The sequence below is a fragment of the Nomascus leucogenys genome, chromosome 23 (assembly GCF_006542625.1).
Source record: "Nomascus leucogenys isolate Asia chromosome 23, Asia_NLE_v1, whole genome shotgun sequence".
NCBI classification, from domain to species: domain Eukaryota; kingdom Metazoa; phylum Chordata; class Mammalia; order Primates; family Hylobatidae; genus Nomascus; species Nomascus leucogenys.
Window position 1 is genome coordinate 27,023,988 of NC_044403.1, and position 22,735 is coordinate 27,046,722.

The following is a 22,735-nucleotide window of genomic DNA, read 5'->3' on the forward strand; positions in this document are numbered from 1 at the left end:
ATTAAGAATGACCACACCAGGAGAGGTGCCATCTACTTATCTATTAATCAGTATTAACACTGAAATTTTAGGCCAACTGTAAAGAGCTAACCAACTGTGAATTTTGGGAACTTGATCTACACTTCTGACAGCAATTGCAAATTCAAGGGTCCCGATAATTTGCTAGAAGGACTCATAGAACTCACTGAAGTCTGTTGTACTTAAGGTTATGGTTTATTACAGGAAAGGGATGCAGGTCCCTTCTTCAACCAAGGGAAGAAATGCATAGGGTGGGGTCCCGGAAAGCAGCAAACACAGAGCTTCCGGGTGTCCTCCTTCCATCAAGCCAGGACAGTGTTTCTTTCTCAGCATCAGCATGTGACAGTACGTTCAGAGTATTGCCAGCTAGGGACACTCATGCAAGCGTTGTATCCAGAGTTTTTACTGAGGCTTGATCACATTCCACCTGCATGGTTGACCTTCAGTCACCAGCCCCTCTGGGGGTAGACCTGATAAAATGTGGCTCAAAACCCCCTTCATAGATCTCGTTAGATTGTCCGGTGGCGAAAGCCCCAAGGCAAACAAAGACACTCCCATCAGGCAGGACATTCTATGGAGATCACTTCCCAGAAGCTGAGGGCGGGGGTGGGGGGGGGGCAGCTGCTGCAAAGACGCTCTTTGGTTGAGGTTAATTCTTTGCTCCACAGCCACCAGAGTCTTCATCTGAGAGCATCTAAATGGCCAGCTTTTGGAGACCGGGGGAAAAAAGGGGTGGACCAAGTAATGAGCATAGTTCTGAAAACCGTTTTATTTTTTCAAGGTAAAATGTGGTAACGAGGAGCTTAAACAATTTTTTTTTCCTTCCGGGTCATGAAACTTCACACAGCAGGTAAATAATGGCAGAGCTCAGGTCTGCTGTGCATTTCATGAGTGCTTGTCAACCAGTGGTGATGGTGAGCCCTGACTCAGGCAGTCCTGGGATACCTGCCCAATGTTTTCCACCCCAGACTAAATAAGGGGTGAAAGAAGAGGACACAAGGGTGGCCCCCTTTGGGAAGAGCAGAAGTTGAGCCTCTCGTTTCTTCCCTTCTGTCTTCACTCCTTCCCTCCCATCAATGTTTCTCTACTGCATGATGAATAAAGATGGGTGGGAAGGAGAGAAAGACTGTCTTCATTTCTATCATGCATTCATTGTCATAGTAGCTTTTTCCAGGTTGCCTACTCTTTTCAGTGAGGTAGGTTTCCCTTCTCTTTCCCAGCCTCAACTTTCACTATTCTGTTTCTGTATCAGAAGACAATCAAAACCTAACACATCATCCACAAATTCTGACCTGGCATGTCCAGGATTCTAGAGAGCCCTGGTTACCCTTTGTCCAGGGCCTGCAGTTGGGTGATGATGATGAGACCAAGGAGAGGGCAAGCTCTTACATTAAGCTGTGCATTTTGTTCACTAAGTAAAGGGTTGCCTTGTGGGTGTTCTGGGGGCCAACTCCAGCCACTTCTGTGTGTTAAGCATTTGTTATGATTTGAGCTCACTGGAAAAAAATCCCCCAGCCAGTGGCACAGGGGGGTGGCTCTGTACCCTGTGGTGCAGAGTAGGAAGCCTGGCTGGATCAGCTGAGGCTGCAGATTCCCTGGCCGTCACTCCCCAACCATGCAGTGAGTCAGGGCCTGGAGTGCAAAGAGATGATGTGTTGACTCCCTGGGTGGGGGTGGGGGTGGGGGGTGGCGGGACCAGGGTGGGACCAGGGACCGGAATGTGGGGCAGGCTGCAGAGTGGAGAGGCTCCCTCAGGTGAAGGCACTACTGTGTCACCATTGGCTCCTGGGTCCTGGCTCCAGGTGGGGAGAAGCAGTTTCTCTTTCTGGGGCAACAAATAAAATCCCTCCGGGCACAGGAGTGCTCATTGCTGGTTGGTTAAGCCAGTCTGTCTCTATTTTTAGAAAGAACTACAAGAGGGAGGAAAAGAATCTAGAGAAATAAGTACAGATGGATTCCTCCCTGAGCCAGAAGCTGGGGTCTGCGGGATGAAGCACAGACGCAAAGCCATTGTCCTGCCACGCAGCAGTGGAGTCGGAGATAGATGGCATGAATCTAGAATACCATGGGAATGGGTCCTTGCCCTGGGCCAGTAAACATTTGAGACTCAGAGCCAGGAGACAGGATGAGAAGATTGCAGTGATGAGACCCACAGAGGGCAGCAGCCATCTCTTACGGGGTCAACTTGGAGACCAAATCCATCACTTTTTGGAGGTCCAGTAGCCGCTGCACCCTCTGCGCTTTGCAGAGACATCCTGCAGTTCAGGGAAGAAACGGAGCTGAAGGGCATGTGGAAGAAGAATGTCACGGAGATGCAAGGGGTTGGGTTATTGGTTGGCTTAAGGTCAAATCATTATTTGCTGCCTGAAGAAAAAAAAAAAGACCTTGCTTAGGGACAGAAGTCCTTGTTCTGGTCTTAGGTCAGGTGAGGGGGTAAAGCAGCTCTTCCAACTATCATGGAATTGGGTATTTTGCCACCAAAAAGTTTCATGATCAAATAATGATGATCATAATCAGTGAATGCTGGATTAAACTGAAAATAGTATCGGACTTCTCCGAGCCTTTACTATGAATTTGCCCATTAAATTCCCTAGAAGAGAGAGAGAGAGGCTCTGGGTATGGAATATCTCTTAGTACCTGGAAAATCCAGTTTTCTGTTTTTCAGTATGGGGGAGAACAGAACCCGACTTGAGGGTTGAAACAAATTCCTCTGAACACAGTATGGGGAATTCAGAAGAGACTAAAAGAACATACGAGTGGAATTATTCAGATCTGGATGAGAAGCCTGGGTCAGCTGTTTACTAGTGTACTAGTGTAACCCTGGTCAAGCAACCAAACTTCTTAGGTCTTAATTTTCTTATGTATAAGATGAGACTAATAATTCATTTCTCATAAAGTTATTGAGAGGAATAAATGAGATCAGATATATAAAGAATCCTTAAAAGAGCCTATAACATAGTAAGCATGTAAGAAATGGATGGATGGATGGATGGATGGATGGATGGATGGATGGATGGGTAGATGAATGGATGGATGGATGGATGCCTGGATGGATGGTTAGATGGGTGGGTGGATAGATGGAAGGATGGGTAGATAGATGGATAGGATGATGGATGCCTGGATGAATGGGTAGATGGGTGGGTGGATGGATGGAAGGATGGGTAGATAGATGGATGGAATGATTAATCTTGGCCGACTACCTTAGCTAGACAGAGTCATTGTTCTAGGGCATACCCAAACCACCAAGCGTGAGTTTGTGTGTATGCACATGCATGCATGCGCACATATGTGCATAAGCACATGTAAGCACTCATGCATGAATTATTTTCCAAAGACAGAAAAGTTAGAAGCTCTTCCACCATGCTTCCATAATATCCTGGCCATGGCTACATCACAACTACTCCACTGCACTGTAACTGTTTCATAACCCATCTGTCTCTCTCAGAACACTAAGCATTCTGGACTACAAAGGTCACAGCCCAGTCCCTGGAACACCATGAATGCTTATAAAATCATTGTAAAATGATTCTTCTCAATTGTCTAGGCAGGTAGGGCCATTGCACCAGTGACATCTGAGAGGCCTGACCCGACCAGCCTATCAGTGTATCTTAACCCCTCTTGAGGGTCAAAACAAATTCCTCCGAACTCAGCATTCACCAGGGAGTTGGAGGGGGCTGATGAGAGGGCTGGTGTCTAGAGTAGGGTGAGATGAGTTCTGGGAGCCATAGCAGTGCAGAGGTTCCTGCCATCAGCATTTCAGGGTATAGGCTGAGAATTTCAGCATTTCAGGGACCTGGGCTCAGGTCCCAGGTGCTTCCCTTCCTTGCCACATGGGATGGTGGGTGGGTGATCATGTGCAGGAGCTGAGTCTTAGTTGGATTTGTAGAGTTCATTCAGTCTGCGCTCCAATGCTAAAACCTGCACATACTGCTATATTCAGTAGACCCCTGCACACAGGGCCTAGTCTTGGGCCCTGTGGGTGAGAGTGAGAAAGGAGGAAAGAGACTCTACCTGCTCATTCACCCACAGTGTAACCATTCCCTGCTTCATTTCCTCTGCCTAATGGATTTTTCTTCCTCTGTTTGGCTCCGCTTTTCCTCTCTGCACCAAGGCTTGTTGAGTTGAGGCCCATGCCCAGCTGAAGCCCCTCATGCCAAGGACACAGACTTACTTCTGCCACTGAGCTGTGGCTCTGTCAGCCTAGCAGGACAGGGCAGACTCCTGGACACGGAGAGCACTGGGCCCAGAGAAGAGGCAGGCATGTGTGGGGCATGGTCTGTCCTCACCTGCAGGCCACGCAGGAAGGAGGAATCCTTCTTACGGGTCATTTCACTTACTCATTTCAGAACTGGTTACTGAGCGGTATGTGTTATAGTGGCTCTGAGTGTGTCTGCAGGAAGTGCCAGGGCCCAGCTTTGGAAATGATTCTGTTCCCCTGAAACATAATGGAGAACTCATCCCTCGGGGTGTTCCCCGGTTTGGAGAAGGTCTAGGAAGTGCTTCCCCATGTCCTACCCAACTTGCCTTTTTTGGGGTCCCATCCCATTTATTCTGGCCCCTTGATTTTAATGAAGAACTAACCACCATTCTCTATTAGTTAACAAAATTTGAAACCAAACCAGCAAACATTGCATGCTAGGGGAGTTCAGTGTTCTCAAATACCATGATGAGGGCCAATTGCAGCGTGTTTTTTTGGCCAGTTTATTATTGTTGCAAGTTCCTGCAAATGGTTTCTTCTGCCATCCTAGTTAAAAAACAAGCACTATTTTAGATGTATGTTGTCTGCATCCTGGCATAAAAGCGATGACTGTCCATAGGTGGAGGCTAGAACTGATGGAAGTTGCTAACAATGAACAATGTTTCTTTCCTTCTCTGACCGGAACACATGGGTGTTGGCAAGACTCATTACTGTGCATGTGAAAATGATTTCAAAGGGCACAATCTTTAAATAAAAATTACCAACACATTTCAAAATGTCATTTTTTTTTTCACACTAAGAAGCCTGGCACCTCTGCTTTGAGTGGAGGACACCAACCATCTCTTGAGGCGTAGGACCTAAGGGACGTGTTAAAGTGCTTTGTGTGTACTGAGGAATTTTAAAACCCAACAAATTCACAACATGCAAGGTAACTGCATAGGTCTAGGTCTTCTCCGGTGTGTCAAGCAGATGCTTTGAAAATCAAAACAAGCTTTGGCTGCAGGCCTGGCGGCACGCCCACCTTCAGTTCCTGCCCTTCTTACTCCCTGAACAACTGTGAGAGTGCAGTGGGTCTGAAGCCCATCCCTGGACTGAGTGTAATCTGCATCTGCCCTAGCCCTGTAATCAGCTTGAGGGTGGGGGAGAAGGGAGGGGCGCCATGGGAGCCAGTTGGCGAGTTGGCGGGGCTGCCTGACAGCTGACATGGCGGATTCTGTGTTGACACCATGCATGAGGGAATCGTCTCCAAGCTTGTTTCCACCCGTGAGCTCCTCTCAGAGAATCTGTTCACAGAGGAACAAGCCACAGGAGTACAGGCCCTGGAGCAAAAACAGCGAGGGAGGGGTAGTTAAAGAACAGCGTTTCCCAGCATCGCCCGTGAAGCATTCTCAAAAACAGATTCCTGGCCCTCCCCCAGGTTCTGAGTTGGCAGATCTAGGGAAGGGCCGGGAATCAGGGTATTTTTTAAAAGCCCCCCATGGGATTCCACGGATTAGCTGATGTGGGACCCAGTGGCATCACCCTCATGTCCCATCCCAGCCTCTGCGTGTCATAGTGGTGGCCTGTCTTTCCCATGGCCTGAGCCTCACTGAGTGCCAAGCCCCAGCTCTCCTCTTCCCATCCTCCTGGGCTGAAGGCCTGTGTTTCAAGTCCCCACCCACCCCCAGCACAGTAAGCTGTGGGCACCCCTTAGAGCTCCATCAAGGCACAGAAGGGAGTTGATACAGACAGGAACAAAGGATTCTGATTCCCTCCCACGTTTATTTAGTAGGAAAACTAATGGTAGGAACTAGGAGTATTGAGCCTGAAGAAAATAAGAATAAGAGGAGATTTCATCAAGAACTTTACACGGATGCTCTAAGGATCCGTTCTCCAGTCTGTGGGCTAGAGCATAAAGAAAAGGACCCAAATTAAGCTGCGGGCCTGGAGCTCAGACTAAGAAATTCTATGTGACCCAAAGGGACAGGAAGCACTAGGCGGAGGAGCTAAGTGTGGCTGCAGGATGGCCCTTGTAGAGGTCTTTGCAATCAGCACAGGAGGCTCATGGCCTGCTCACTAGAGGCAGGAGGGTAGATCAGATCATAGCTGGGTGTCACGTAACAGTCCTTGCTGCAATGCATATGAGAAAAGCTGCTCTTCAAGTCTGTGGGCCACGCAATTGACGGTTTTTCTCAAACTATTGAGAGGTTGCTATGAACCTTTTGCATTTTTTCCTTCGGTTTTCCTCAGATCTATGAGATTGGCATTGGTGTGTCACCTGAAGCAGTGGCACAAAATTGCTTTGTGGGGTTCTTCCCATGCAAAACTAGATTTGACCAACCCAGCGACTGAATACTCATTCCCAGTATTATGAGCATGGAGCGCCACCAATATGAGTCCGGCTATTGTTTCCAAACTCATACCCACTCTCTGAGTCACCCATGCAAATGAATTCTGTGATCAGTGTGACCCGAGTGCTGGATCCATGTTGAATGAGACTTGGAGTTCCCTGCTTTTATGGAGCTGATGTTTTCCTTAAAAAAGCCAGTTAGGAGATGAATAAATAAACAAGGTCACTTTGGATAGCAATAAGTGCTGTGGTAGAGAATAACAAGGACCAGGGATGGACAAGGGGCGTGGGAAAGTTCTCATTGTGGGAGTGATGCTGGAATCGAGAATTGAAGGCTGAGCTGAGGGAGGAGCTGAGTGGAGAGAGAGGAGAGGAGTCATGCTAAGGTTTTGCTATGGAAGCCAGCTTGGCATGTTCTAAGAACAGGAAGGAAGCCAGTGTGGCTGAGATGGAGTACAAAAAAGATTGCATGGCAAGAGATGAAGTTGGAGAGGAGTCAAAGCCCAGCTCATGGTAAGCACTGGAGGCCACAGCACAGGGTTTAGATGTATTCAAAGTTCATAGTCATTTGGCTTAAGATGTTCGTATGATGGTATAGAAAAGGCTGTATATCAAGGATTCATATGTCAAGATGCTCCTTGACTTACAGTGGGGTTATGATGGATAAACCTGTCATAAGTCAGAAATATTATAAGTAGAAAATGCATTTAATGGCCTGATAAACCTGTTGTAAAGTTGAAAAATTGTAAGTCGAACCATCATTAAGTCAGGGACCTTCTGCAGTACTCATGGAGGTTGCTGATAGCTTTAGGCTGGCCTCTCCATTTTGCAGACAAGAAGGCTCAGAGAGGGATGACGACTTGCTTGCCCCAGGCCTTCCCACCTCATTAGCAGCAACCCATCAAAGACTCATTGTACCACTATCACAAAATAAATGGGCCTCCCTTGAGAGGGACTGGGGAGAGGCGTCTCCAATCCCAATCCAGGCAGGGCACACAGCAGAACAGCTGGGATTTAGGGAATGGCCACAGAGAAGCTCAGCCCAGTTCTGGAACCCAGGGAGGACAAGGCAGCGAGCTGAGAAAAAGAAAGTGGAGCTGCAAGCTCTCTGGGGAACCAGAAAGAGCAGAGTAAGTGAGCTGGACCCCAGGAGGGGAGAGAGGGAGCCAGAGTGTTTTTCTGTGTCTGCTAGGAAAACCAAGCAGTGGGAGGAATAAAGAATGTTTTCCATTTTAGCCACAAATTACACTGCGTTCTGTCCTGGGCTTTAGGCATGCCTGCAGACTTAGGTGCTGTGCCACATGACTGCCTCATGCCCTTTTGCCAAGATTCCCCTCCTAGACTGAGGCCCTGTCCCTGAAGTCTTTCTCTACTGCTGGAAGGCTTCGAGGGTCAGTCATAGGTGAGTCCACGGGGCTGAGGGGTGGGACCTGGAGGCTCAGCTTCAGAGAGTCTGAGTGTGCTTGGGCTGTGGGGACCAAGACCGTTTTGCAGGCTGACATTATGGTGACAAGAGCTATGGGAGACTAACGCTCAGTGAAAGGAGAGATATGCATTCAAATACTGGCCTCACTCCTCTGGTCAGGCCATGAAGGCTTCCTGGAGGAAGAAGTATTTTAAGAGGGAGACCTAAATTGAGAAAGAAAATGATGAAGTTGGTGGGGGGACCTCTGCTGCTATAGTGGGTGCTGTTTGTGAGAGGCCTTGAAAGCTCGGCCAGCAGAGAGAGCATCAAGCAGCTTGGGTCTGAGGGGACAGTGGGACCAGGTGGTGGAATGAGTTCACACAAGGCAGTTGTGAGACTTTGGAATAAGAAGAGCAGCCCCTGGGTTTGTGCTGTAGAAAACATTGCCCATAATTAACTGGGTTTCCTTATCAGTTAGGGCCACAGGGTCCCTGGTGGATAAAGCAATGATGATGGTGATGATGATGATGCTGATGCTGATGATGATTTTAATGATGATGTTGATGATGATGATATTGATGACAATGATAATATTGATGTTGATGATTATTGATTTTGATACGGTGATATTGATGATGTTGATGATAGTGATGATAATATGATGGTGTTGATGATGTTGATAATTATGTTAATTTTGATGGTATGATTATGATGATAACAATGACGATGATGATGTTGTTGATGATGATGATGATAGGCAACAAGTATTGGGTTCTAACTATGTGCCAGGCACCGTTCTATGCATATTCCATGCATTACCTCATTTCATCTCCACAGCAGCAATCTCGTACTGTTGGCACTATTTTCAATCTCTTTGTTATGGGTGAGGAAGTGGAGGTATAGAGAAGTTGGTAACATGCCTGAAGTCACACGTTCAATAAGTTTGCAAGCTGGGAATTGAACCCAGGCAGCCACCTCCAGGCTAGACCATACTGCAGTATTCCCAGGACATGGTGAGATGCCCAGCTCCAGCAAGGGAGAAGAAAAGGGGGATGAGGAGAGGGAGAGAAAGACAAATGAGCAAATAATATTTTTTCTCAAATATAACTTTATGGTCCCATTTCACAGATTGCTGGCCCCGAACCTCCCTATCTCTTTCCCCTTGGTTTCAGTCAACATATGCGTGGAGGGCTAAGGTGGCCTGAAGTCACAAGCCAGGAGATCACAGCATAACTCCTCTCAGTTTACGGCTTGCATTTATTTTGTGAAAGCAGCCAGAGTCCCCTCTCTGCCCTTGAACATGTGCCATTCTGTGAGAAGCTAAATTTATGGCATTGGCTGCCAGAATTATTAATCTCTACCTGAAATTGCACTGGGGAATCCCCCACACCCAGGACAGCTGATGTACACAGTGGGCTGGCTCATAAAAATGTGTAAAGCTCATTAACCAGAGACCTTCAGCCATGTGAGACCAGATGGCCACTTGCACCTCCTCCCTGAGCCCAGGAGCACCTGGGTTTTCCTTGATTCTCATCTCTGACAATGTCCCGGGGGCCCTCAAATGGAAAAGTGTACTGCACTCCAAGCTGGGTGACAGAGCAAGACCCTATTTCAAAAAAGCATAACAAAAAAAAATGGAAAAGTATATTGCACTTCTTCACATTTTTCCTCTCTTTCTGGAGTTTCACTGTTTGTCAACCTTCCCTCCTCTAAGCGCTCCACATATGCATGTCTCCTCAAGCCAGCCATATCAAATCATAATGTGTCATGGAGGCACCCAGCACAGGAATCTCATAAGTGGTGCTTGATCAACTTTAGGAGCTTGTGTTCTTGATGAGGACTTTGGAACAAACTACTGCTATTTGACTCTTTCTCAGACATAGTTGAACCTGGGCTTTAGCCTTCCACTGCCACCCCCACCCCCAATCAAGTCAATCTCTAAATCCCACTCTGCCATGAATCCTTTTGTCTGGGACCAGCTCCTATCTGTCATGCAATTTAACCTGCCCTGGTTTACTGAAGTCATTCTTGGAAACAGGCTCCCCCAAGTGACTTCCCTCAGAAACCCTGTCCTGACCCTGCCAACTCTCTCCATCCACAGTTCCCTGTGGTGTCTCTGGCCACAGGCATTTGGCTTCAGTCACCTCCCAATCCGTAGAAGACCTCTGCCTGCTGCAATGTCTGTATCCCCTGTCCTGGGAAATCAAGGCAGACAGAGTGTCCATGAAGACAGGGATGAGAAATTGTCCATTTTATTTCTACCTGCCACTGGCCTCAGTGAATTTTAACAGTGTCTAGGCCATGCCCTGCATGCCTCCTTACATAGAGAGGGATCTAAGTGAGGCTGGTTAAATGTTACCAAGATTGTTTTCAGGGTTGAGGTCCTGATAGCACCTGATAGGAGACACACTGGTTGAACAAACAATTAAAGAGCTTGCACGATGTATCTGACACTATGCTTAGACACCAGCTATATGGCCTCTGCTGTCCTGGAACTGACAGTTCATGAAGAGGAAAGACAAGAAAATCAATAGGTACAGTGGATGGGGAATGAGTCAGCTGTGCAGGGCCTGAACTAAGCCATCAGAAGTACGAATGGACAGGAGGGGAAGATCAGGAGAAGGTTTAAGAAGTGGACCCCACGACACCTGGGGCTGATCAAATGTGAGTGTGTGGGAGGAAATAACCCAAGGGAATGCCTTTGTTTCAGGTGTTGCCCGCTCAAAGGGTCATGGTTCAGTTCACGTGGTTGAGTTAGGATAAAAAAGAAGGTTTAAGGAACGAGATGATCCGTTCTTTTTGGGACATTTGAGCTTAGGACAGTCCACTGAAGATGCTCACTAGGCAGTTGGACAAAGGAGTTTGGAGCTTAACAGAGAGATCTGGGCTGGTGATAAGAATTTGAGGGTCCTCAACAGGTGGGTGGTCACTTTTAGCTAGGAAAAGAGTATGGGGGAGTGCTGTTATTAAACTCACTGCAACCCTGTGTTCCCTCCAACTTCTTAAGAAAGCAAACTATAGCTGCTCTCCCGTCACCTTCCATCCACTTCCTCATCATCTGCAGTGTTGGTTTTACTCCCACTATTCCCTTGAAATTTCCTCACAAAGGTTGCAGATGATCTTAATGGCAAATTCTAATGGATGCCTTGCTGTTCTTAACTTACTTGATCTCTCTGTCAAGAAGAGCTGTGCCTCTATGTCCCTTCCTGAGTTTTAGTCACACTACTCTCTTCTGACTCCTTCCAATATTTTGGCTACTTCATGGTCCATGTATTTTTTAGATGACAGAGCATTGCACCACATGAGAGGCTGTGGAGTACAAGGAAGGCACTGGACTCACACACATTGGATTCCAGAGCTGCCACTTATTCACTTGTGAATGAGTTCCATAACCTTCTGGAACCTTCAGGTCCTACGGCTATAGAATGGGAATAATAATCACACCTCACGAGTTATTGCAGTAATTAAATGGGATATGTCTAAGGCACATAGCCAATTGTCAGTCACATTGCAAGCAATTTAAAAGTGGTGGCTCTTATTTTTTGGTGTGTCTGCAGGCTGGGTGGCCATACCCCACAGAAGGAAATGGTTTAAGAGGGTGAATACAGTTCCCTGACTAGCAACAGCACAGCAGCAGCAGCACTCACTGTACCTGAAAACTTATTAAAAATGCAAATTCTCAGGCCCCATTCCAGAGCCACTGAATCAGAATCTTTGGGAATGGAGCCCAGAAATCTGTTTTAACAAGTCCTGCGGATGATTCTGAAGGTACCTGCAAAAGTCTGAAAACAGTTTTAAGATAAAGGAGAACAAAGTCCTTGAGGAGAGGCTGAGATTTAAAGGAAAGGCGGAAAGACTGGCAGTCAACAAGAGGGAGGGACATCCCTCCAAATGAGACAGAAAGGTCAGATGTGAAAAAACGAAGATGAAATTGTAGGTGGCAAAAGGAGAAGTTGAGATTCTCACATGATGATCTTGAGTTTTTTTTTTCCCAATAAAAAAGTGAAGTTATGTAATGAGTGGGAGAAAAGGGATAGAAGAATAGGGGACTTGCATAGAGAGAGGGGCAATTTGGACACAACTGATGGGTGTATAGAGGAATGAAAAAAGTATGGCCAGGCAGCAACGGGGGCACAACTGATGTTGCCAGTTGTGACTGTATAGTGACATCAATCCATGCAGTTGTGTAATTTTTTCAGTGGCACTCAGAATCCCTTATCTTATTGAGAAGTGGGATGGTTGCTCTGATTCAGTATGAGGCACTGTTATGTGGCTCTGTTGGATGAACTCAGGCACAGGAGCATGTGTGTGATGTTTAGTGTGACTGGAGTGATAAGCCAGACTGTAAATAAGAGACTAAGAGTAGTGGAAAAATAGGAAGTGAAGAGTTCCAAGTATCAACATTACTTGGAGTGCGGTGAAGAGCTGCTGGCCAAAGTGAAGTAGGGTTGACATTAGGACATCGAGGAGCAAGTCAGTTTCTGGATCTCAGTTGCTTGTGATGATGGCAGGATTGGGGAAGACAGTGATGCAGATGATAATCACAAAGTCCAAGTCCTTATGGCTGAATGGTGTGCACCCCAAAGGAGAGGCTCTCATAGAAGAGTAAAGGCTTGGAAGTGATAGGCAGACAGCACCTCAGCTCCGTTCCTCAAACAGTACACAGAACTGAATGCAAGTAAGCAATTGCTTTCAATATTTTCTACCATCAGAATAAATCAACTACTATGGCATTAAAACATAATTCATGTTTTAAAGGCCCCTGAATATTATTTAGAATTAAAAATCTAGAAGCAACCATTCCTTATAAAGGAACCAGTTAGCAACAGCCTTCTCAACAACTGAGCAGAAATATCAGAGGCCCTGTTCTGGTGTTGCCTGGAATGAAGTCACTGACTAGCCATGGGTGTGTCACCTCTCCTCCTGTGCCTCAGGACTGATCTGATCAGTAAGGAACTGGATTATTTGTCCTCTATGACCCCTGCTAGCCTACTCTCAGATGACTTGCTATCTGCTAGTTAGAAGTGTCATTCTATTCTGATTTTTGATCCTTCGTGTCATAATGAAAGATGCACTGTAGATTACCAGGTAGTCAGGAATCTGAGTTAACCTTATCTACCTAAAACCCTGCTGCTGTGTATAATACTAACCTCTCGTTACACGGACCCATTTGATCGTACTCTGCGTTGTGGTATCTCCATGCTTTTGCATATGGTGCTTTCTCTGGAATTCCCTCATCCCCCTTTTCATCCCGGGAAACTCTAATCATTCTTTAATCACAGTTGAAATGTCTCCTAGTCATTGAAGTCTCTCCTTAATCCTCTGGGCTGGAAGTCACTCCCTCCTCTATGTTTCCATGACACTTTGTATGTCACATCATGTCATAATTTGTGTTCATCTTTCTCAGTTTCTGCTACTAGCTAGGGCCAACAATGTGAGCTGTTCTTCTATGTATGCCTAGTGCCTGGTGCTAGTATGATGCTTGGTACATATTTGATGTTCAATGTATGCCTCCTGTATAGAAACAAGAGTAATACAGCTCACAATTATACAGAACTTATAATTTTCCAAGTACTGTCACATATGTGGTATACTCATTGAGTGCTCAGTAAGGAAAGTTACCAGTTGTCCCATTAGACCCCATTAGAGATGCTGATTTGAAGACACAGATAATTTGAACAATATGCCCTAGGTTGCTCAGCTTATAAAGAGGTGGAGACAGGGAATGAAGCCTACGTCCTGTATTTCCAAATCCATTGTATTTCTCTTCTCTTTGCCACTGCCCCCAAAATATTTGCCAGAACATAGGGTCAATGTATGAACATTTTGATAGAAGCCAGTCTGACCTGTTCCTGGCCCTCTTGTTATTATCTGGAGGGTTGAGGCAGATGATGATAATGAAGCTGCCAGTGAGGATGGCAAGGTTTGGCTTCCTGTCCTTTGTGGGCTTCCCAAAGAATGAGGACCACAGCCTGCTTCTTTTGAAGCCCAAACCCAGTTCCACTCCAGTCCTGGTCACTTGGCATTTATCGTCTTCATTCTCTTTTTAGGGTTGGGAGTAACCTGCACTGGTTTCACACTGGTGTGACTGAGTATCTCTTCTTTACAGTCCTTCTTTAAGCAAATTCAAAATATAAAAATCTGGATTAAAAACCTAGGAGAATCTGTAGATACTGACCCTTCAGAGAGGTGGAGTGTAATTCCCACACCTTAAATGTGGGCACTTTGTGGCTTTCTTCTGAAGAGTAAAGTATGGAAAGGAAAAAAAAAAAAACTTTGCAATAGAAAAATCTGACAGATATTATCTCCACCAGGAGATCAAGGTTGACATCATCAGTGATCAGTCATATTCTAGCCTGTACCCTTGATATGATGTGATGAAAATGGCCCCTTCCCTCTGTGGTCTTCCTCCCCCAAATGCATAACTTCAGTCTAATCATGGGAAAAACTTCAGACAAGCCCGTGTTGAGGGACATTCTGCAAAATACTTGACCAGTACACCTCAAAACTAACAAAGTCACCACCAACAAGAAAAGTCTGAGAAACATTCACAGCTTAGAGGAGTCTAAGGGGGCATGGCGACTAAATATAATGTGTTTTCTTGGAGGGGACCCTGGAACAGGAAATGGATATTAGGTAAAAACTAATATAAATGGTATATTATTAAATTTAAGTAATATCAGATTTTATGTTATATTTATAAGAAAATATGGATAAAGTATGAACTTTAATACTGTACAATATCGGTTCATTGGTTGTGAAAAATGTACTTAACTAATATAATAGTGGAAACTGGGTGCAGGGTATATGGGAACTCCTTTGAAGCTTTTCTGTAAATCTAAAACTATTCTAAATTAACAACTTGTTTAATAAAAGAAAGAAAATAGAGGAAGGAAATACCATATCTTATTAATGGAAATTCAAAATGGTACACCCACTTTGGGAAGTTGTCTGGCAGTTTCTTATAAAGTCAAACATACACTTACCCTATGACTTGGTAATTCCTTTCCTTGGTAATTATCCAAGGGAAATGAAAACCTATGTTCACACCAAAAACAGTGCACAGCCACTTTTACAATGGCTTTATTCATAATTGCCAAAAACTAGAAACAATTCAAACATCTCCCAAATAGTGAAAGGATAAATGAACTGTGGTACGTCCACACAGTGGAATATTATTCAGCAATAAAAAGGAACAAACTACCAAGACATGCAACCACATGGACAAGATGAATTTCAAATGCACTGTGCTAAGTCAAAGAAGCCAGACTCAACAGCCTGCATACTCTATGAATCCACTTATATGACATTTTGGAAAAGATAAAACCAGAGGGGCATAAAACAGATCTTGTCAGGTTCTGGGGATTGGGGGAGCTGATAGACTGCAAAGGGACATGGGAGAATAATGGGAAGTGATGAAGTGATGGTATTGTTCTATGTCTTGATTGTGGTTGTGGTTATATGACTATATATTTATCAAAACTTACAGAACTAAACACTAATGAAGGTGAAATTTACTGTGTGTAAATTATATCTTAATTAAAAATGAAGCCAGCTGTGGTGCCCTATGCCTATAATTTCAGCTAATCTGGAGGCTGAGGCAGGAGGATCACTTGAGCCCAGGAGTTCGAGGTTGCAGTGAGCTGTGATCATGCAACTGCACTCCAGCCTGGATGGCAGAGTGAGACTTTGTCTCTAAAAAAAGAAAAAGAAAAAAAAAAAGAAAAGAAGAAAACAACTCAAGGATGATTGCCACTTTACAAAATTATTCTCCAAGGGATTTGTTTAAATAGCACTCTCACCTATTGCCTTTTCAGTGATTTCATTTCCAAATGTTTAGCTTGCCAAAAGGGCACTTATGTGGTTTTATTACTGTGCTACTTGCTGTCTGGAGGCTCAAAATGGGAGCCATCATCAAGGGACATAGACACAAAGAGCTGAGACAAAGAAGCTAGCACAGAGGACAGCTAGGCTCCTGTCTTAACAATGATTGCATTAGCTAAGTGCTTTATAGTCACCTGCTTTTGATATAATCATGAAGCTGGTTAGACCTTACTTTTATGAGCCTTCCAGTTTACAAAGCTCTCTCATATGCATGCACTCATGTGATCCACACAATACCTGGGACACTTAGGTGGGACAAGTGTTATTTCCATTTTAAAAGGAGAGAGGGGTGCTAAGAATTCTCATACCTCTGTGTGCCTGCACTCTCTTGACCTGCTTCATAGGTTGGGTAATTTTAAATGCATGGTAATTTGATGTGATAGATACAACTGTATTTTACAGATAGGGCACATAAATTATTTTACAGATAAGCTGATGATCTGGGAATTTCCCAAGGTCACTCACCTAAGAAGTACCAGAGCGAAGAGTTCAGAACTTGGATGTCCTGGTTCCAAGCCTACTTCTGTTTGTACTGTCTTATATGCTGGCTATAGGATTTTTAAGCAGAGTGTGTTTAAGTTAAGGATATTTTGCTGCAAGTCTTCATATTGTTAATGTATCCGTGAATGGAGAGTTTTAATTGGCTTCTATTATTAGAGCCAGATTATTATAAGTAAAGACTACTTTACTCACTGTCATCTTTACTAGTGACTTTGGGAGCTTGGAAGGCAGCGGTGCAATCTTTGTGTTTCTCTTGGCTTCTTATGTTGGGAGAGTGTCTGAATGCATGAGCGGTGTGTGTGTGTTGGGAGCTGTGACTTCCAGAAAAAAGAGATCACCAATGTAAACATGAGAAGGGGTGATTTTTCAACATACACTAGAATGTTATATCAAAATGAGCATTTTTTCTTTAAGTTGCTTTGAGAGGACATTTAATTGGGTTGCTTTTTAGTTATGTCTCATTTTTATGCAAAATAGTAATGCCACCTTCCTAATCAGATTTAGCTTAGAAGTGCTTTTCCTTGTTTCCTTGGTGGCCTCTGAGCTCCTCCTGGGCAGAGCTGAACCTTCTCCTCAGCGTATCCTCAGTATCTAGCACAGAGCCTGGCCCATTGGCACTGTTCAGACTGTGTTTGTTGAGTAGGACTGAACCAAGACTCCAGGGATGGCTCAGGAAAAGTCCCTCCCTGGCCCCTCAAATTTCTCTTCAGAATCCCTATTGAGTGTTATCATTCGTCGGCCCATCCTCAGTTTTCCTTGTCAACAACTTAAAGAAAAATCTTTTAAAAATACACTTCGGTGGCTGGGTGCAGTAGCTCACGCCTGTAATCCCAGCACTTTGGGAGGCCAAGGCGGGCGGATCAGATCACGAGGTCAGGAGATCGAGACCATCCTGGCTAACACGGTGAAATCCCGTCTTTACTAAAAATACACACACACACACACACACACACACACACACACACACACACACACTCTTAGCTGGGGGCATGGTGGCATGTGCCTGTAGTCCCAGCTAGTCGGGAGGCTGAGACAGGAGAATCACTTGAACCTGGGAGGCGGAGGTTGCAGTGAGCCAAGATCATACCACTGCACTCTAGCCTGGACAATAGAGTGAGACTCCATCCCCACTGTGTGATGGAAAGGCTGTTGGGCTAAGAGTCTAGCAACCGGATTCTATCACTAAGTCTGTGTAAACCTGAATCTATTGCTTGTTTACATAATCTGTAAATGCAAGTGCTAATTACTAAGTGAATTCGGCTGTAACTCTCATTTCTACCACAATTTATTAAGCCAACTCGACCCATTGCTCAGTTCCACGCATGCACTGAGAATTTTCCTCTTCTCAGATCCCTTCAGGCTGGCTCCCAAGATAACCCTCACTCCCAAACTGACCAGGGATTCTTAAACCTTTTGGTGTGTGGGTGTCATCTCTGTTTCCTTAGCCCGTGAACCCCCCAGGAGTAGTGATCGTGTCAATTTTCTTCTGTCTCCCACTGTGCCTGGCGCCAAGATCAACGCAGTGGGCCCTAGAGGGATTTTTAGAAAGAAATCTTTTAGTATAAGGACATCCTTCGCTTACAGTACAAGCTTTCAAGGGCTAGATGGCACTGTTGCTAGCACCAAATCAGGTGTGTCTAGACTATCAGTGGTGAGGAGGGGAGAGGAGAGAGAGCGGGAGCCCTGGAGTGCTTGCCGCTGAGCCCCATTCAGACACCTTGCAGAAGTACTCCTGGATTCTTGCCTTACTGGCAGGGAGTGCTCTGCCATACTCTCGGCACCTTCCCAAACACGGCTTCAGATGGTCTTCCCAGCTACCTTGTGTGGTAGGCAGGACAGCTGTATCAATTCTAATTTTATAGAACTGCAGCTCAGAGAAATCAAGTGCCTGAACTAAATTTATACAGCAGAGCTGTTTAATTAGCAGAGCTGTTTACCATTCATAGCTGTTGGCAGCCCCTCCCCTGTCCCCCACCAAATGAGGGTCCGCAGAGCATGCTGAAGGACGACTCTGGTTAGTGATACGATTGTCCCAGGATAATGACCTGATTGAACTGGACCCAGTCCAAGGGGAAAAAGGTAGGATTCTCAGCCAAGTTGATTGAATGGATCAGCTTAACCTGTGCCTCAAAATGTTTGGATTTGTGACGAGGGGGAGCACATAATGCTACATGTAGCCTCTTTGAGGAACAAAATTGTGGGTAATTTGCACAATTATTAGGCTCTGAGATCAGTGGTTGATGTTTTATTTAGCAGATGACCTATTTATAGGATGCTGCCCTGTGGTTGGGTTGTAGCTGTCATTTGTCCATTGCTTTACTATATTCACATGGTTCTCACTCAAACAAAACAAAGAAAACTGTCCTGTGTAGTAGGCAGGGCAGGTATCACTACTGTGCCCAATTTACAGATGAAAAAATGAAAGGTCAGAAATGTTCATAAGAGACATATCTAGGATCACACAGCTGATAAGTGGTTGAACTAGAAATTCAGCCCAGTGTGAGGCTGAAATCAAATTTTGTTTTTTCACTGTAGTTTTTCCAGGCTATGCCAACTTATCTAGAAATTACAAAATTAGGAGGGCTGTTGTTGATATGGAGAGTAAGGCATCAGTGACTAGAAATATATCTGTATAGAGTGATAATGATCAATCATATGCAAATATATGCAAATTGAGAGCAAATTAATATCTGTTATTTGTGCCTCCTGATTGTCTCTACTCTCCCGTTTCTCCCCAGGATGATGAAGATAAACTGACCTGGAAGGATCGTTTCCCAGGTTACCTGATGAACTTTGCCTCCATCTTGTTCATGGTAATTTCCTTGAGGGACCACTTGCCTGCGACTGCGTGCATGTAGATGCTGTTATGTGACCACTGTGGGTATTATATTCTGCTGTGGAAATAATGAGAGACTGGTAAAGGGGAAGCCACAGTCCTGTGTAGAGGGGCAGGATCTTGTCTGTAGTGAGGCCATTGACCACCCATGCTAGAAGTTGGAACTTCCAGCGAGTGGGTTGCAAGATGGTGCTTCCGCATTGAGACAGACCAAAAACTTGGAGGAGGAATCAGGCAAGACAGCTGCAATTGCAGCAGCCTGTTTGGGCTGTGGGGTGGCTCTCTCTGACGTTTGTGGATAGACCGGAGTCTGGAAGCCACAGGAGATAGCCAGCTTAGGCTTGGTAAGTGTGATTCTTCAGCTTTCCTATAGTTGCTGGGTTTATTTCCTTGCGCTTTACCTTAGAGTTTGGTACAGCCCGTTTGCAAGACCCAGATGGTCTCAGCTGTGTCAGGGAAAGCTCAGGGAAAACCCTGTGATTCATATTTGAGTTAGATCAATGAAGTGGTAGCAGTTCATTCTGGGTTGCTAGCATGGGCTAGACCGCAGTACCTGAAGCTAGAGGACCTTGGGGAAGGCAAAAATCAGAGGACTAAGTTAGGGTAACTAATACCCCATATCTCTTCATGGAAATATTCCTTACAGTATTCAAGATAGGAGGTTCTGCTTTACAAAGGAGTGTGTGTATTCACAGCTCAGAGCATTTCTAAGTAGGCCTACACATTAGTTGCAGGTGGAAGAGGGATCACTTATTCCAAAAATTGGTTTGGAAATTGTTGTAACTCTGACTCTGGCCTGAGGTTACCACTGCCATTATTTTCGCCATCATGACCTTTAAGTACAGGAACTGTGTTTTCGTCTCAGAAATTTAAAAGGTGAAGGAAACTTAGATATCACCAATTCAACTCATCATTTTTCAGATGAAGTACAGAGTTGATGGGTGCCTTGCCAAAGCTTAGAAGTCCAAATTTGTTTTCTTTTCATTGCTTAGCAAGTGCAAGGCATGTGGAATTTATTCAAGAGTATGTGGTGAGTTGCCGTGTGTTAAGCTGTAATGATATAAAGTTAATTTAGCACTTCAAAGCCTCCTGCAATATGCATATTATTGTTAAAGAGTTTATTCATTCAATATTTAATGAGTCAAACGATGTGCTTGACACCATTCTTAGACACTGGGGATACAGCAGAAAACAAAACAAAATAATCTCTCTCTTAAAAGAATTTGCAGACAATAAATAAGTAAATAAATAATTTTAAAAAATAGGTAAAATAGACTTCTATCTCCAGTAGTAGTAGGTTAGGATATTTGTAACATCCTATTTTGCTAAAATTTACAAAAAAAAAATTGGATAAATATATTTTTCTATCTTCTCAAAGCCTCAAAGGGCTGACAGGATAGGAAGTAATACCAGGCTAAAATCTAAAGGAAAATGGGAATCAAGGAAACAAATACCTGGGCACTAGAGCTGCTTTTACCTTGAGAACATTTTCCCATCTCGGCAAACCTAGGCGTTGGTTTTGGTGGTTTTATGGGAGCAAGGAGGATAGAAATTAGGGATGATGGATGGCCCCAAATGGGGATTGTAACAGGATGTCCTCACCAAATTAAATCAGAACTTCAAAGGGCTATGTTCAGAGTAAAGATGAAACTGAACTATACACACCCTTTCCCATTTATGAGACTACAGAAAAAAATTGTTATGGATCTAAGCAGAAAAGGGAGAAAAGGGGAAACAAAATTCTGTGCTTAAGAAGTGGCCAGGGGCAATCCCTACTGTGGCTTTCTATCCTGGGTCACCACATAAGAGGATCAGGGAACCTCAGGTTGTGAACTTAACCCAACACTAGTAGGGCTCCCAGGTGCCCAGCAGAAGCAAATACAAGCTGTCTCTGTCGGGAAGCATATTTATGCCAGGCCTCAAAAAATCACCCAAAAGAATTTTTCAAGGGCAATGAAGAGAACACAGTCAAAAACACCTAATTACTCAAGAAGTTGAAACACCATGTGAAAGAACCAGTGGGAACAGACAGCAAAGACCAGAGATATTGAAAATATCAGTCACAGGGTAAAACAGCAACCTTAAAAATATACACAAGGAATAAGAAACTATTTTGAAATTTATCTAGCAGATAATGAAAACTAACCAATAAACCTCTATCTGCTAGAAATAAATATATATAGAAATTAACAAAAATATTATTGTTATATATATGATTTTTATATGCCATGTATGTATGTGTATATATATGTGTGTGCGCGCACACACACACACACACACACTCACACACACACGACCATGGATAGATTTTTTTTTTCTTGAGATGGAGTCTGATTCTGTCACCCAGGCTGGAGTGCAGTGGTGCGATCTTGGCTCACTGCAACCTTTGCCCCCCGGGTTCAAGCGATTCTCCTGCCTCAACCCTGGATAGACTTAACAACAAATTAGACAAAGCTGAAGAGAGAATTTGTAAACTACAATACAGGCTGGAATAAATTATCCATAATACAGCATAGCAATACAAAAGATTGGCAATATGGAAGACAGGTTGAAAGAGAACAGGTAATGAATGAGATATAAGGACTGGTGGTTTCCTAATTTGATGCAGTACACCAATCCAGAGATTGAAGACTCCTAGTGAAACCCAGGCAGAAAAAGTAAAAATAAATCTGCATCTAGATGCATCATAGTGAAATTATAGAATATATAAGGCACAAGAAAAGTCTTAAAAGCAGCTTCAAATCCAAAGGCAAATTACCTTCAATGGAAAGATACTCGGACTACAACTGATATTTTATAGCACATTGGAAGTCAGAATACAATGAAATGCCCTCTTCATGTGCTGAAAACAAAACAATTTCTAACTAAGAATTCTATGCCCAAGAAAAACATCATGTAGTGATAAGGATAAAATAAAGATATTTACAGACAAATAAAAACTGAGAGTTTGCTATCAACTGAATCGCTCATTAAAAGAAATTCTAAGAATGTACCTTGGATGTGATCCCATATGGAAGCCCATGGTTTTAGGAAGGAATGAAGAGCTTTTAAAGTGGTAAATATGTGAGAAAACCTATATGAACCTTGACTGTGAAAATAATAATGCCAATTCTCATGAGGTTAAAAAAGATAGAACTAAAATATATGCAACAATACTGTGTAAGTTGGGTGGGCAATAAATAGAACAATAATGTTCTAAGGTCTTTAGATTGTCCAGTCGATAAACTGATTTTAAGATTTATATGGAAGCACAAAGCTAAGAATAGTCAACAAACTCTTGAAGGATGGATATGTTACTCTAATTATAAAACTACAGTAAGTAAGATAATGTTATATTCTTGTGGGAAGAGATAATTAGACCAATGGAACAAAATAGAAAACCAAGAACCAGATTAATGCAAGTGGCACTGCGTATAAGTGGGGAAAAGAATGAACTTCTCAGTAAGTGCTTCTGGAACAGTTGGGTGTCCATACAGAAGAAAATAAAAGTAGGCCTTATTCACACCACTCAAAAACATCAATTCTAGGTGTATTTTAAAGATGGACTGTGAAAGGCAAAACAAT

The 22,735-nt window shown here is 44.0% G+C and overlaps 1 protein-coding gene across 1 annotated transcript in view; it reads left to right on the forward strand.

The window, feature by feature from the left end:
- Nucleotides 1–22,735, forward strand: part of ANO2 (anoctamin 2) — a 376,891-nt gene that overhangs the window by 276,018 nt on the left and 78,138 nt on the right. Inside the window, exon 15 of the mRNA XM_030804747.1 lies at nt 19,074–19,148. Within this exon, the coding sequence (XP_030660607.1) occupies nt 19,074–19,148 (75 nt within the window). The remainder of the gene's footprint in view (nt 1–19,073; nt 19,149–22,735) is intronic.